This window comes from Lutra lutra, chromosome 11 (assembly GCF_902655055.1).
Source record: "Lutra lutra chromosome 11, mLutLut1.2, whole genome shotgun sequence".
Classification (NCBI taxonomy): Eukaryota; Metazoa; Chordata; class Mammalia; order Carnivora; family Mustelidae; genus Lutra; species Lutra lutra.
In genome coordinates this window covers 41607009-41624262 of record NC_062288.1, presented here as the reverse complement: position 1 = coordinate 41624262, position 17254 = coordinate 41607009, and the positions used below count along the sequence as shown (strand labels likewise).

At 39.3% G+C, this 17254-nt stretch overlaps 1 protein-coding gene across 2 annotated transcripts in view; it reads left to right on the top strand.

Moving 5' to 3' along the window:
- The window catches only part of COL28A1 (collagen type XXVIII alpha 1 chain), a 151583-nt gene that overhangs the window by 8013 nt on the left and 126316 nt on the right, over positions 1 to 17254 (top strand). For both annotated transcript variants that reach the window (XM_047695594.1, XM_047695593.1), the window contains exons 4-8: positions 3116 to 3136; positions 5073 to 5129; positions 7655 to 7708; positions 9578 to 9619; positions 14187 to 14213. In XM_047695594.1, the coding sequence (XP_047551550.1) occupies positions 3116 to 3136; positions 5073 to 5129; positions 7655 to 7708; positions 9578 to 9619; positions 14187 to 14213 (201 nt within the window). The remainder of the gene's footprint in view (positions 1 to 3115; positions 3137 to 5072; positions 5130 to 7654; positions 7709 to 9577; positions 9620 to 14186; positions 14214 to 17254) is intronic.

Below are 17254 nucleotides of genomic sequence, written 5' to 3'. Positions count from 1 at the left end.
TATGTTGTTATGATTTACGTAACACTATTGAAACCAAAGAAACCATTTCAACCCAATGTCCATATATGTTAGGTGGTCTTTTAGAGGAGATTTTATGGAAACTATGTGGCTACTACGCTAAGCTGCAAATATCTTTTTGTCAAAGAGTTTGTCATCCTCACCTGTTAAGTTCTTTATTCTCATACCATTTGCTATTGTACCAATGACTTTGACACCTTCCTTATGTTTCCTCTGTCCCTTTCTCATAGCATTGACCTCGAACTCATTCACAAAATTGGCAGTTCCATTCTAGCCTTCTGCTTTTACATATACGCCATCATAAAACTCTTCCTCCATTAATAACACGCACCTTCTTTTGCTTTGGGGAGGTCTTGTCTATTTGTCCTTTCCGTTTAGACTGTGGTATCCACCTAGGTCCTCACTGAACGTGCCCTTCCTTATGCCTTTAACCATGTTCTCCCAGCTGTCCTCTGCATAACCTGCCTCTCTGCTTAAGTGAAAGCACTCACTTCATCCCAAGGTGTCCGGCTCTGTCCACACGGGCCCTTTTTGTCCATGCTTTTTAAACTGCTTCCTTTGTCTTCCTGTTCACACTGAACTTTACGATTTTTTCCCTCATGACCTTTGATATATGGAACTGCATTCCATCAATGAGTTGGTCCTTTGCATTCTGCTCTTGGAAATTATCCAGAAAACCCACCTATTTCAAGAAAATGTCTTGTTACCCACCTCCCCACCCAGTCTGGGATCTCCTTCCCACATTACTTGTTGTGTGCTGTTTTCTGTCACTGGAGCTTATAGACTCTAAGTGCCCTTAGGGATAGAGCTTTGTTTTTTGTTTGAAACAATGTTATCTATTGTGAGTCTTGGGTCCCTTTTTGTTTCCATAGGAATACAAATACCAGCAAACACAAAATCAAATGAGTTCCAAAATTAGTTAGTTATGTTGTTATGGTTTTAAACCCCATGACACATGTTTTTAAAGAGTTAATATGGCAAAGCAGAAATTAAATTTTCAAAGGAAAGGCTGAAAAAAGTATCAAATTATACATCAGGGAAAATAGCTAAATTCACAAGTTTAAAAATTGATATTGGATAATAGAAAAGTGTTGCTTAATATAAAAGGTTGTAAGGTAACAAAACTTTGGATTTTTATTTCAGCAGTTTTTTTTTAATATTACAATTTGACTTGAATTATTAGTTTTTGATTGTCTCTTGAACTCTTTTCAAATTCCTTTTTCTCTCTCTCCCTCCTAGAGAAACTAAATGTGTTTAAAATATTTTTAAAATTTGGATCATATTCTACATATCCATCTGCAACTAGCTTTTTCACTCAGTATCTTTGGAAAATTTTTTGTGTTTAAATATGTAGATCCAATGCATTCACCAGAACCACTGAATAATATTTCATTTATTGATCCATTCTAATATTGATGGATATTATTTCCAAATTCCAAAATTATTTCCAAATTTTCACTATTAAAAATAATGAATGCTGAAATATACAAGATCTACAAGAATTTCCCTAAGACTTGTCTGCAAGGAATGTCGGAATAACAGGTGGAAGCAAGGACATGTCTTAAGCAGCCTAGAAGTAAAGCAAACACATCTTCAGGTTTCTAGGCACGGCCAAATGTTCTGGAGAGGGTAAATGCCATTTTACACCAAAACTGTCAGTGTATCTGAATTCCCCCTTCTTCCCATGACCTGCTAGTTCATAAAGATACAAGTATCTCAACTTCTTTCTGCCTGGATTTACATTGGCTGGAACTTTTAAATCACTGGGGTAGGGAGTGGCTGGGAGGGATGGGAGGAAAGAGAGCTGGAGGTAAGACTCTGAATTTTGTAGATAGGCTCTGTAGCCAGAGTTTTACAACTCCTGAGACCACATAGTCAAACTTTCTTGTTTTTCATGTACGTGGAAAATGACCTTCATAGATTATGGGACATTCCCAAGGCCACACAGCTGGTTAACAGTGGACACAGGATGAAAACCCTGGATGACACTTAATTCCCAGCCTAATTTTTCCTCATTGCATCACAAGGACCACTTAAAGCATTTTGTTAAATCTGCTTTCTGTATTATTAGTTTGTATGGAAATAAAGGTAACGTAAAAATAAAACTAAAGGGATGTGAGGTCCTCCCTAAGGTACAATTCTGACTTATCTTTAACTTCCTCATTATAACTTTCATTTTTAGTATCTTGCAACAAATATTCTAGTGCTTTTTCCTCCCACTTTTATTTTATCATATGCAAATTAACCCTTCAGATTCCATCATAAGGCATCAATCTGATCCACAGGTTTTACGTTATGGAAGCAATTATCTATCTGTAAGCCTAGGTTAATTTCTTTCCTATGTTTGGCTTCAGACACGGCCCTCAGGACACTTGTCAGAAAATGCCCCACTAAGCTGAAATAGGGTAGGGAGGCTGGCATGTTAGACAAAAACCAGATTGTGAGTTTCTAATTTAAAGGAGTTTTGAAAAAAAATTCTGCTTAATTCATTTCTGTGTAAGTATACATAGCACTTGATCTTGGTTAGGTGGTTTAGCCAAGTGTATGACCTTGGGCAAGTCGCAGACTTGCAGACCCACGTTTCCCTAGGGCAAGATGAAAAGTTGGACCAGATTGACTTCAAAAGCTTATTGATATTTCATAAAAAGATCACTCTGAAATTAATATTTTAATGCTGAAAAATAAATGCAAGCATGTATAGAGATGGAAAAGCAAAAGAAGAGAAAACACAATTTTGTATCCTGGCTAAGTCTTTGTAAGTAAATGTAAGAAATTTTTATTATGGCTGATTAAGCTTATAGCCAAATTATGGAGTTTAGAGAGCTGATAGACAGAAAGAACATAGGATGCAACAGGATGAAATTCCTAGAAAACAGAATAATTTTTAATGTTAGTGCCCCTCATGTCTCTTATTATATGGCTCAGAGTGTTCCTTGGGTGCTTGGCAGGTAGGCTCTATTGCTTTTACAAGGTTAAAAAGCTGAACTGCTATCCTTCTTGGAAATTGCATATCCCATAGGGAATAATTAAGACTAATAAGAAGCTGGAAGCAGAACTATGAATCGAGTTAATGTTTTACTCTTTTTTTCTCTCCTAGGATATCTTATTTGAAGAGAAGGTAAGCACCACCTGCTTTGATTACTATGAATTAACTCTCAAAGTCTGCATACTTTAATTCGCATTAGAAGATAAGGTGCGTCTACATAGAAATGCTTAATTCCTTTAAAAATGAACCACTCTCTGGGCGCCTGGGTGGCTCAGTGGGTTAGGCCGCTGCCTTCGGCTCAGGTCATGATCCCAGAGTCCTGGGATCGAGTCCCGCATCGGGCTCGCTGCTCAGCAGGAAGCCTGCTTCCCTTCCTCTCTCTCTGCCTGCCTCTCTGCCTACTTGTGATCTCTCTCTGTCAAATAAATAAATAAAATCTTTAAAAAAAAAAAAAAAAGAACCACTCTGTTCTTTATGTTGCTATGTCTACTACAGGTTTCAAAATCTGGAAAAAGTAGGAAATATTTTAATATGATTTTAAAGAGTAATTTTAGAAATCATTGATAACCAAATAGCATAGTGGTTCTGTTTTTTTGTTTTGTTTTGTTTTGTTTTTTTGTTTTGTTTTTTAAGATTCTATTTTTAAGTAACCTCTACACCCAAGCAGGGTTCTAACTCACAACTCCGAGATCAAGAGCTGCACGCTCCACTGACTGAGTCAGCCAGGCACCCCGCAAAAGGTGTAGTTTCTGCTTATTTTGATATGACTTCCTTTGTTCTAAGCATGTCTCTGACACCAGCTCCTGATAGGGGTCCTCCACTTCGGGAGGTGTGCCTGGGTTTGGCCGGGATCCTTGGCCAAAAGAGACAGCTCAGAGTCTCATGCTTCTGCCTGGTGATTGATTTTAAGCTCATTGTCCTTGACGGTGGCAAGCAAACCAAGTAGCAGAGGAAGCTGGCCAGTATCTGTTGGATGGTGCTTAGCACAGTAGATGAACACCAGGTTACCAAAAACTTCTATACTGGACGTGTGTTTCTTAAAACAGAGTTTGGAACATGCAAACGTTGTTGGATCAGCTGCTGATTAAACATCAGGAAATTTACAAGGAGAATTGCATAAAATAATAGGAGCCAACCAAACCCTGCAGAGCACCACGCTTCCTCGAATGGTCAGATGCAATATTACTTTAAGTACCATTGAGACAGGAAAGGACCCTGCCAGTTAAACTATGATATAGCACCTTCTTGTAAGTGACAGTTCTTGATTTTATACTTATGGTAAGAGTCCCTTTTGATTTATTTAGATATAGATTGTTAAACCCTCTATCACTTCTGTGTATGCGTATACAGGACAACTGAGGCAAACTAAATTGGTCATTTCTAAAACGTCTTCACATTCAGAGTCTGAATCTTCTGAATCACTTTTTGGCTCTGATGCCCTTCCTTCCCCCACCTCCCCCACCCCTGCCCCCAATATCGGCTTCTGGGCCATCAAAAACACTGGTGCTACAGCTTTTCTTGAGTGTGCTCCAGGAGTGTCTCTGGAGTTTTCTTCCATTTCATTCTGTGAGTTTTGAAGTACATGGGCAGAAAATAACAACTTCATTATGATCAGGCCTGATTCAAAAAAGACTCATTCTTGATTTTAGACATATTAAAATAAGGACAAATATATGTCCTAGAATTGATAAGATGTGGTGTGTCAGTCACAATGTTTTCCTTTAGCATTAAAGGAGTAGTTGATATTCATATATTGAGCTTTGATGTGCTGTAGAGAAGAGAAAAAGCAGAAGTTCCCCAAATCCACTGAAAATAGTTATTTTCCTTTTTCACTGGCAACTAGATGTCATACATATATTTTCAATGGGAGGTCTATTTTATCTAACCATGGCAATGTTGACTAGCTTAGATCTGAGGTAGCCTAGATGAATTGAAAAGGGAGAACAAAATCTCTGTAATTTGAAGGTAAAATTTTGTCAAGGGAGTGTTCTATCTAGTTACGTACTGAATAAGATTTGAAACGCTGCGTTTTGTTGTGTGTTAATATTGGATTTCATTCTTCATGCAGTGCGAACACAAGATTTGTGAATGTGAAAAGGGGGATCCAGGCGACCCAGGGCCTCCTGTGAGTACGTTTCCACTTTGAACGGAGGGTCAAGTCAGGAACCCTAGTCATGATTGTTCTACTTACCTTGGAAATGCCAGGGCTGGTTTGCGCAGCTCAGCAGCAGTCGTGTGCAAATAGCAGCAAACAGGGAAATGCTGTTTCTTTCTTTTATTCCTAAAGGGATAAACTCTGTCCTTAGGAATAAGCCTGGGATTTTGCTGACTGAACAGAGGGCAGATTTGGTTTAAAATGATGAAATTGTTCTCACAAAGGTTGTTCCAGCATCCCTTCTGATGTGACAATTGGGGCCAGAATTTCTCAACACTGGAGCGAAAATATAGGAAAAGAGATCATACAAACCCTCGGTGCTTTAGGGAAAGCTTTAGCCTACTCCGCCTAGAAACAAGTGACACAGACCTCCTCGCTGGAAGTGTGTGTGTCTTCACGTGTATTCAAGAACAACACCAGGTGGCCTCTCAGGGAGGAAGCTGGTGAGAAAGCTTTGGGGATTAGTGTGAATTCTGTGAAATGGAACTTGACAACTAAATGTTAAAGGCAGGATTTATTACGATGACTCAGTTCTTGATAAAATAATCCCAAAAGAAATGCTTTCTTTATATTCTGGTCTAACATCTGGGAGGGGCCATGTATGCACTGGGAAGGTATTTGCAACAACATTGCCGTGACTGGAGATACTGTGTATTTCTCTAACACATATCATCAAAGGCATCCATGCTGCTTAGTCAGTATTCTATTTACTTATGTGGTTTCAAACCCTATAGGTCAAAAGCCCAGTGGATATATTTCACAAAAATTGTGGATATAGTTTTTGAACAAATGCTTGTATTCGGGCACAGAGAGGAGAATGTGTACTGTGAATTTCTTAGACTATGCCACATTTTCTCTTGAGACTCAGGTCCAAAGACTATACTTTTCAAACCATTCTACCATTTAGGGCATTAGAAAGTGGGGATGTTTGTCTTCTTTTTTTTTTCCTTTTCCTAAAATGTTAAGTTAGATACATTACAGAACAGTGTGGCAGCCAGTTGAAGCTGATTTTGGCTAAATTAAAGTTTTAATGTTCCCCTCTTATAAAGTCTTATTTTATATTTCTTACACCAAGAAATTGCTGGGTGGGAAGGTTTACTTGGGATATTCAATTGTGTTTTAGGATAAACAGTAAGAAAATACACAGTTGCTGAGCTAATCTGACAATTTCAGTCACTAGTATTGTTTGAGATTAGCTTAGCACTTTCTAAAAAGTAATATATTTTAATATATTATATATATATGTAATATATTTTAAAGATTTTATATATTTATTTGAGAGAGAGAGAGTGAGCGCACAGGAGTGAGGAAGAGGAGTAGCAGGAGAAGGAAAGCAGGCTCCCTGCTTAGCAGGGAACAAAATTTGGGGCTCGATCCCAGGACCCTGGGATCATGACCAGAGCTGGAGGCAAACACTTAACTAACTGAGCCACAAGGGCACACCAAACATATCATATTTTTTTTTTTAAGATTTTATTTATTTATTCTAGAGAGAGACAGAGGGAGAGCCCAAGCATGGGGAGGGACTGAGGGAAAGAGAGAATCTCAAGCAAATGCCCTACTGAATAAGGAACCCAACATGGGTCTCAATCCCAGGACCCCGAGATCATGACCTCAGCTGAAATCAAGATTCGGTTGCTTAACCAACTGAGCCACCCAGGCATCTTGCCATATCTTTTTTTAAACTGAAATATAGTGGACACACAGTGTTATATTAATTTCAGGTGTTCAACACACTGACTATACAAGTTTATATGTTATGCTGTGTTCCCCCTGAGTGGAGCTACCCTCTGTCACCAAGCAGTGCGATTACAATACCATTGACTCTATTCCCTATGCTGCACCATACCATGTTTGAACTGGGATAGACATAAAACTAGCATTTACTGGGGTGCCTGGGTGGCTCAGTGGGTTAAAGCCTCTGCCTTCAGCTCAGGTCATGATCCCAGAGTCCTGGGATCGAGCCCCTCATTGGGCTCTCTGCTCAGCGGAGAGCCTGCTTCCCTTCCTCTCTCTCTGCCTACCTCTCTGCCAACTTGTGGTCTCTGTCTGTCAAATAAATAAATAAAAATCTTTAATAAAGAAACAAAAACAAAAACAAAAACCTAGCATTTACTGAGTGTCCCTAAAACCAGTTCTCAGAAAAGCCAGGTTCCTGGGGTCTGAGAGTTGGAAAACATAACACCTTTCTGGAACAGGACTGGAACACTCTCTTCTCTCATCTTTGAAATTATCCCTTGGATAGCAGGCAGACAGTATCCTCTTTTGAGCAAATCTGGAGAATTTACCTGTTCAAGATACTGGTAAATCAAGATACTGGTTCACACTTCCTGGTGTGTAGTAAGGGAGAGAATACAGTTGATTCTCTGCTTGGCAGGTTAAGTCTGTTTAGTCTTCACTCCTTTTATGGGATGAAGCTGATCAGAAATTATTGTAATGTGTAAAAAACCAATAGGATATGAGCTCAATATAATCTTTTTTTCCTTTGCCTTCAGGGTACACATGGAAACCCAGGTATCAAAGGTGAGAGAGGACCAAAAGGAAACCCGGTAAATGAACAAACAACTTTCCTTATAAACCACTGTATCTCTTTCTAGATTTATTTAAAGAACAAAAATGAAGAAAACAAAGAGCACTTTAGTGTATGTCAATGCCAAAAATACAATGATTTCTGTGAAGATTACAGGATGCTTACTTCCTGTATTTTCTAATTGAGTTGTTTTAGCTTGCAAATCCAAGGTAATATATGACCATTTTAATCAATAAGTCTAGGAAACCTAGGAATACCAAACAAATTGCAATCGTACTTGCATAGCGTTGGCTCAAATTAATTGCTACAATGTTCCATGAATTACTAATACATAGTTCATATCAGATTGACAATGACACTTAATGTTTTTTATGGGTCCATTTTATGGAAAGCTGACCATTTCCATAAAATGGAAACCATTTCCATTTAATGGGAAGCTACCAGACCATCTTCAGGCATTTTCCCAATTCTTTTCTTTGTGTACCCATTAAAAAAAAAAAAAAACCTAGATTAATTCTAAAAAATCAGATAATATTTCAGATGATGATCTTCCAAGTTCAAGAGTGACTAAAAGAATCATAGGGGAGAGAGATAACTATGTGAAAATTTATGGTAGAATTCTATGTAATGAAAAAATAATAATTAAAATAGAGAGGAAAACAGAAATATTTGCATCAAATACAATGGACATTGGGTTAATTTATATAGTATATAAAGACTATAAAATGAGAAAATATCAAGCCGCTAATAATCAATTGGTCAAAGGACCCAAACAATTTTCAAGAGAGGAAATAAAACCAGTAAATAAAGAAATAGAAAAACATTTAATTTCTCTAGATAATTACTGAAATTTAGATAAGGACAATGAGGTACCCTTCAATACTAATTATTCATACTTTAGAAACTTTGTAGTCCAGGGTTGTTGGGTGGTTTTTTGCATGGGGAGGGGAGCAGTTTTCTAGTTCACATAGTTTGGGGTTTTTTGTGCATGTGTATACTTCAGATTTTTTAAAAAATGACTGTTTTTGATAGCAGTTAACACAGCAATATCACGAAAGTAATAATAACCAGTGAGAGCAATGAGGTGGTGAAACTGGTTTGCTCTTCATTGCAAAAGTAACTTGGCGCAAACCTTTTGGAAAGCAATTAGATATTACATAAGAAGTATTCAAATATTCAAATTTTAACCCAATAGCTTCTCCTCTGAAACTGTGCTTAGGGAGGTAATGAAAAACAGAATATGTTCGATGCATGAAAGTATTTTAGATACATGAAAGCCAATTGCTTGCTTGCCAAAGAAAAGGAATATGATGCATCCCTGGGTGTCCTTACAATACAAACACACACAATCCTACCCACTCATTATTTAGGTCCGAACTGATACCATCATATCTTCTTTTTTGTTTTGTTAAATACCTGCTTTAAATCTATGTTTACGTTTCATTTATTTAGCTTGCAATTTTGGGCCACATAATATATTTTCCTAAGTCTTGCTGAAATCAAGCAATTACTCTTAAGAACATTTTGGAAAACATTCCAAAACCCCTTGGAGGAAAGCCAAAATGGCTGGCTCCGATGGGGTACAAGGCTGTATTTGAGAACAATGGCTGTGTTGTTAAACTGGGATGCAAAACTTGTCCTAAACTGAGCAAATATACCTGGATCATGTGCCCTACGCATCCGACTTCGCTCCAAAGGGCAAAGGCTATCCGAGCTGCTATTTTATTCTCTAGATGGCATAGTGAAATGTCAATGGTAAAGGCCAAAGATTTTTTTTTCCCATGGGGTTAACCTGTTAAACTGGGAATTCTGAATTATGCATTTTATTGAACAGTCACTGTGCAAGCCGTGGAATTGTGACTGAGTTTCATTTGTTTGTTTGTCACAGGGTGATGCTCAAAAAGGGGAACCTGGAGAAAGAGGCCCGGGGGTATGTATACAACTGGAATGTCTTCCTAAGGAAGTAATCCAAGATGCTAGGATTCTGTAATTGATCATTGTTACCCTTGTGGCGCTAGTGCAAAAATGATTTCTATGTATGTGTGCTCTCAATGGCTCAGACAGGCAGTCAGACAGATAGGATCTTAGAACTGGAGATGTGGGGAGAGAATGCTCTGCACGACAGGAGTGAGGACGGACCGGGTAGTCAACCACAGGACGTTCTCTGATGCTTAAGTGAGATTTGTGGGAGACTCAAGTAAGAAAAATATCTTGCTTTGTGTCTTGTGTTTTTTTTTTCCAATAAAGAATGATTTAAAAATTCTGTGAGCACAGAATTATATAATCTAAACTATGCTTCTGTAAATTGGATCTACAGACCTCCGCCAAAGCTATCATTCTAGCTGATTTATTATTCCTAAAATTAGAAGATGTTAGAGATTGTCTGAGAAATGGTCACAGTAAATTTCTTCTTTTGCATTTTTCTGGGCAGTTTCAGTAAAGCAGCAAAGAGCAGGGAAGCATGTATGGTGAATTAAAAAAAAAAGGCCATGTCACATTGTTCCTCCTGGCTGTCCCCTTGGTGAAAGCCTGGGGGTTGGGCCCAGAGGTTTTAAAAACCGATCTCTTGGTGTTTTTAATCAACTTCACAAACAATGGAAATTCATTCAGAAATGTTAGCTATTCATTTAGGAAATATTTCTTATGGAAGCATATTATTATTATTTATTAAAATAAAATTAAGACAAAACACTTATATTTTTCAAAAAGTTTCTTATGGGAGAGATTAAGATATTTAAAATAGCTACAATATTGGTTGCCAGAAGGGAGGTGGTGGGGGGGTGGCAAAATGGGTGAAGGGGAGCGAGAGGTATAGGTGTCTAGTTATGGAATGAGTAAGTCACTAGGATAAAAGGTACAGCATACAAACCATAAAAGACTCTTAATCTCACAAAACAAACTGAGGGTTGCCAGTGGGAGAGGGCTAGGAAGAGGGTGGTGGGGTTATGGACATTGAGGAGGGTATGTGCTATGGTGAGTGCTGTGAAGTATGTAAACCTGGTGATTCACAGACCTGTACCCCTGGGGCTAATAATACATTATATGTTAACAAATAGAATTTTGAAAACTTGTATGTGCTATCATGAACTTTTTTGATGAGTCTGGTGGTGATATTATTGAATGTGCTTCTAAAAATAGTATTATATAATAAAATCTGTTAAAATAGGAGAAAAAAAAGGTACAGCATAAGGACTATAGTCAATGGTATCGTAATAGGGCTGTGTGGAGACAGATTATAGCTACTTGTGGCGAGCAGAACATAATGTAGAGAGAAATTGAATCACTATGTTTATACCTGAAACAAATGTAACATTGTATATCAAGTATACCTTAATTAAAAAAATAGCTACACTATGAGGCAGAATGTAAAAATATTATAAATATTGCATGCACAAATTATTATGGGCACTCAGAGGATAGTGAAACCAGTGTAGGTTTTACAGGATGACTCCGGCGAGTGAAGGATTGTGACAGGCAAGGACAGAACAGAAGGGTGGAAGGTGACAGGCATTGCGGCAAGAGGGTGCCATGAGCAGCGACTTGGGGGAAGGCGATGTTTTGGAAAATGGTGAAGGGGGACGCCTGAAGATGAGCGTTGCCAGAAACAGTTGAAGGTCAGAGTGGGTGCTCCATGCTCTGCTAGGTGAGCGATTTATATGAGATGAAGCTCAAAATGCAAGAGCCGTGTACTTGGAAGATAAATCTGGCATGACTCTAAAGCAGAAATTGAAGGGGGGATAAGCAGAATAAAGGAGCACTTAGAAGGTTTTCTGTTACAGTCTGTATAAGAACAGGGACCCTGGCTAAGGCTGCTCTGGACACTGTGAAAGTCTCTAGCCATATGTGCTCACTGAATGGCTAGCCTGAATGGGGGCGTGCTGTAGGAGTAAAATACACAATGAATTTTGATGACTTAGTGCCAAAGAAAATGTAAAATATTTCAGTAATAACTTTTATACTGGTCATATGTTGAAATGTATTTCAGATCTAAAGGAATCAGTAAAAAATATTATTATTATTGTTATTGTTATTTTAGAGAGAGTGCATATGCATGCGAGAGTGGGGGGAGGGGCAGGGGCAGAGGGAGAGAGGGAATCTTAAGCAGGCGCCATGCCCAGCACAGAGCCGGACACGGGGCTCAATCTCACAACTCTGAGATCATGACCTGAGCCAAAATCAGGCGTCAGACACTTAACCTGCTGAACCACCCAGGGGGCCCCTCAGTAAAGTATATTGTTAAAAATTTGTTTCCACCTGTTCATTGTTGCTTTTTTAATGTGGCTATTAGGGAATTAAATTACATATGAGGCCCACATTCTATTGGACAGAATTGGGCACAATGATGATAGAATAGAAAAGAAGAGACCATTGTAAGAACCCTGAAAAGGCTTTGGGGACTGACTCTGATTCATATAGTCAGCAAACATTAATTGAGCACGTGCTATATGCTCGGCCCTCTGCTTCACTCCTGGGGATACAGGAGTGAGCAAAACAGTTCCTATTTCATGAAGTCTTCTAGCAGGGGGAGCAATAAACATGCGAACAAATGAGATTTCGTCAGTGAGATGTGTTCTGGAAACATAAAACAAGGTCATGAGAGTGTTCTAGTCCGAGAGAGCAGTAGGTACAAAGACTCTTGAGTGGGAATAAGCCTGGCAGCCTGGAGAAATGGAAAGAAAGCCAGGACTTGGCAGAGTGGTGGTAGACAGGTTACGGAGATAGGCAGGGGTGGGTTACAGAGGGCCCTGCTGACTGACAGGGGTAGGGAGGATGGATTTAAAACTAAATGCAGTGAAAGCTGGTGGAGAATTTCAACTGGTTGGATTAGAGGAATGCAAGGAGCAGGTAGAGAGAAAAGATAATTATAAACTTTTGATTCTGTGTGATTTGAAATACGATGGTACCATTAATAGAAACAGGAAAGTCAGAAGAAAATTTGGCAGACTGATGAGCTCAGTTTTGGATATTTTAAATTTGAATGGTTTAAAACTAGTAATTAAGATGTCCTGAAAGGCAGGAAGGAGGGAAGCTGATAGCCACCAAACAATAAATTGACCAGAGATTTCAGAAAGAAAAACGGGGCGGGGGGAAGAGGATGCTATAAAAAGTAAGGTTTCTAGGCACCCCAAGTCTATATTCTTTTTAAAGTTTTAAACTTGCCTCTATTGACTTAAAATGTTTTAAACCTGAATAAAAAAGTAAGGTTTCTATTCATAAGCTATGTTGTCTCCTTCCTACATACAGTCTGAACTCTTTTAACATAAAATAATGATAGGATTTTAGAATGGTTGTGTGCCATCAGGGGTGGAGCTCCTGAGGCCGGAAGTCTAGCATTTCGTAGTTGCTGCAAACATAAGTTGTCTTCGTAAAGAACCCCAATTTGGCTATCTATAATGTGGCCTTTAATTTTAAGCCCAGGACGAAAACTCAAACCCTTTCTGCTAATAAATATTTCCAAGATGAATTAAATTATAGTGTAACAATATTTTTGACTGTAGTTCTATTTTTATGTTCCATTTCTCAGTGACCACTCATTTGGAGAGACATGTTATTTCCTTCCCCAAGGTTTTCCTTTTTGTCCTTTTGTAAGAAAAGTCACACAAAGCAGAATTCTCTAGTCTGACACGTGTAACTGCGATAATAGCTTGTTTATCCCGTTGGTTTCTGCAGCTCACTTAAACTATGTCTTACAATTCTATTTTCATACTTAAAAGCTATTGTTGTAGGAAAAAAACATGAAACCCTATTTGGAAAAGGCTTGCTGTTGCTGAAAGTTGGTAATTTCGCAGTTCACTTAGTAATATTCAGTAGCGTATTACTTAGAGGGCTCTTGGGCAGAGACACAATGGAGGAGGCTGTGCGGGATTCCCCGGAGTGACACAGAAGAGGAGCAGAGGCACCGGCCCTGTAGTTAGCAGGAGATAAAATATAGGAACTTAAAGGTCACTGTCTCATTAGCATTGATAAAGGAACCATTTATTTCATTGATGCTCTATAGTCCAGGCCAAATTTGAAAGGAGGATCATAATGGATATAAATATTTATATACATTGGAAAGGCCATTATCTTAGCTCATTTTCCAAAGCCCATTTCTCCAACAGCCTCTGTGGAACATTCTCAGCTGGGATGGTTCATAGTTTAAAAGTCAATACAACAATTCTGAAAGGAGCATTATGGGTTGTCCCTTCTGCAACAAGTTTCAGTGTCTAGTCTCTCCTTCAGCTGTGGGCCCAAGGGTAAGGAACCGGGTCTGAAAAAAATATGTGGAACTGAGAATAGAATGTAATTAAGGGAAAAGTGGGTTTTTTTCTTCTCCCTTGTCAGTGCACATTCCCTAAGCTCAAAGAGAAGTAACATTGCTTAACATTTCCGTATGTGGTCTTAGTTTCCTTGACTTAAAAATGTGCTTTGTTATACTTTGTAAATGAAAAATATCAAATACTCCCTCCAACAATGTCTTCTAATATGTTTTACTCTTTCTTTCTTTTTTCAACTAGGGAATTCCTGGGTACAAGGGTGAGAAGGTAAGTTGGTAACAACCAATAGGGAAACCAGGATTTCAGAAAGAAAAAGAAACCTAACTGTATTTATGTACTTAATAAAAGTTGTTTTCCTTTATTTTTGTAAGTCTGGATTCCCTAAGTCCTAGATGTACTCTGAACTCTGTTACTACAAAATAATAGTAGAACTTCAGGTACAGGACATGTTGTAGGGGTGGAAGGCACCCTAAGATTCTTGAGATCAGGGTCCAGCCTCTTTCATCTCTGCAAGCATGAGAACCCCAATGTAACAGGCGTGCAACACAGATATCCAGACTCCAACTTTCTACATACACATGGATGCACCAACATGATGGTTAGGTTTCTTTCATGCTGCCTCACTTCCTACAACATCTAGACACCAGACCCTCTCACAGAATCAAGAAGATTTATGCTGGTGAAGAAATTAGGAACTGCAAATTTCATACAGTCAGATATCTGGGTAGAGCTGGGTAGGTGTCTTGTAGGCCAGAGGCTTAAATTTGACAAACAAACAAAAGTTATGGTCTGATAGGTTATTTTAGGATTCTTTGCCAATTACAGGTTTGGAAACTGGAGGGGGAGCTCCAGAACCTTTGAGTGTGTTCAATGGTTCATTCATAGGTTCATGCTACTGTTCTGTTAGCAGATTGTCTATCTGAAAGCAGAGTGTGCCTCTCTCATTCAGTCTGTCTACAACCTCAGACCCGGGCCAGAGATCTCGCTCTGGGTCTCCTCTGGCCCCGACCCCCATTAGAGCCAGGAAGTTGTAGGGCAAGAGGCTTGTGCCCCCTTGAACCTAGATCGCGCGTTAGGTAACCAAGACCCCAGAAGTCCCTGCAAAATGGCCTGGGCCTGCTTTGAAGGCAGATACACACTTCTTTCCTCTGTCCATCTTTATCCTAGGCCTGAGGGGAAACAAAATGCAAGTTGTTTGTTGAGGCTGGAGGGGGCCCTGGTGGGAGCTTTGTTGTACTGCCGCCTGGGGCACCTTTGCGTGCATCGGTTCCACCTATGATAGAAGGAACCAGAAGTGGGGTGGAGTCAAGAGGGGGCAGGGCTGTAGGCATGGTGCTCTACTTGCACATGGACCTCTGAAGAATATCAAAACTCTTTAATTTTGTATTCCTTTTGAAGGTATATTTGTTGAAAGGGAAGTTAGAACATTAGTAGTTTACTAGCTTCATATATAGCTTCCAACAGTTTTGATACAGGGTACGTAGGCCTCTCCTTGCACTCTTGCCCTGGGCCCTGCATATATTAGAGGGGGGGGGTCTACATACAGGCAAATAAATACATCCCCAGTCACTGGACAGGTTAAGTGTCTGTTCCTTCATCTGCATAGAACTGGATTAACGTAGGCTTCCTTAGTTTACAAGGTGGCTGGAAAATCAAATGGAATTATGGATGCGACAATGTATTATAAACTCTTTTCTGGTCTATAAATGTAAGGTACTATTACGAAGAGGCAGGGAACCAATGTTAATACAGGAGAGTCAAGAATGTTTCAGGACCATAAAATTGTCCTATATACATTGGAGAAAATTATCCAGGCCCTCCCATCTTGATTTATAATGTGAGCTACCCACAAACACTATATATATTTACACACACACACACACACACACACACACACACACACATTCATGTATATTTGTATATATGAAAAAACTCATTTAACCTTCTGGGAAATTACAGAATCACTGGTGGAGTTCTCATTTGGATAATACAAGCTGTCAGAGTAAAGTGACCCTGAACCATTGACATTCAAACCAGAATTTGACCAGGAAAAGCAGCATCAGAAATCGGAGGCTGGAAACAGAGCTAATCTGTTCATAGCTTTCTGAAGCACTTGCTCTCTGAAACTGTGTAATTGTGGTCATTCCACAGGGATTACTGAGCCCACCAAAAAAGAAAATGCCTTTGCAGAGGCAAATAACATGAGTACAATATTTTCATTGATGGAAGTCTGCCCCCAAAACAAATGCTGGTCCTCAAGACCCTATAGCTAACAAATCTGTCTGGACAAATGGAATGTGAATCCAGGCCAAAAGAATTTTGAGTGTATTTTGGTACTTTTCTGTTTTATATTTTGGTGCTTGACTCATTTTATTCCCATCCAACATTACTAAATTAATTGCTTTCTAATGGATTCTTCAAGAGTGATTTTCCATTTGCATTCAGAAATAAATGTTCAACTTGTTCTAAGTGAAAGCTCAGGTTTTCCTGGGTCAGATTGACTCAGTTTGATGTGCCGAGAGGGCAGATTGATTTTGAACAGAGGCATAGCTGGATCGAGGAATTGCACCTCCTTCTTTCCTGCTCCTGATCCCAGCAACACCCCATGTAGTACCCTAGGCTAATGGAAAGTAACTTGCAGACCATGCAGGGTGGTTGATGAACACGGACCTGGGAATCTAACAGACTCAAGCCTGTGGTCATGGGCAAGCTATTTAATCTCTCTGAACATCCTTTGCCTCTTTCTCTCTCTCTCTCTCTAATCTAAAATAATCTGTTATGGGGATTAGCAGTAATGTAAAGGCTTTGGAGTTTGGACCCCTGATTGGTGGTTACAATTGCTATTTCTCTTCTTTAGAGCAGTAGTATTCCAAGTGTGGTCTGCCCGCGTGTTGTCGGTCTGTGAATTGCTTGCTGGTATTTTGTGATGAGATAAAGCTTGCATCAGAATAGAAATCCACTGTATCACTAAATACACTGTTCAGCTGACATTCATTTTCACCGTGTGAATCCTTTAATGGAGGCAGGGCACTGATGTTCACTGAGCCCAAGCTTCTTATGTCACGGTGTGGTGGCGCTTTGCGTAGTGTGCCTTACGGCTTGTGGACTATACAGCAGCGGCAGAAAGACAGTAGTGAGGGCACTAGACTAGGAGTCACTGGCTGGCAGGTACATGTAAGTAACTCATTTAACCTCTCCAGCTGAGTTGCCAGAGCTTAAAGATATGAATTGCTTTTAGGCAACAGGGTGAATGATATTGTAATAGTGTCGTATGGTTACAGATAGTCACTACACAGGGGTGAGCACCA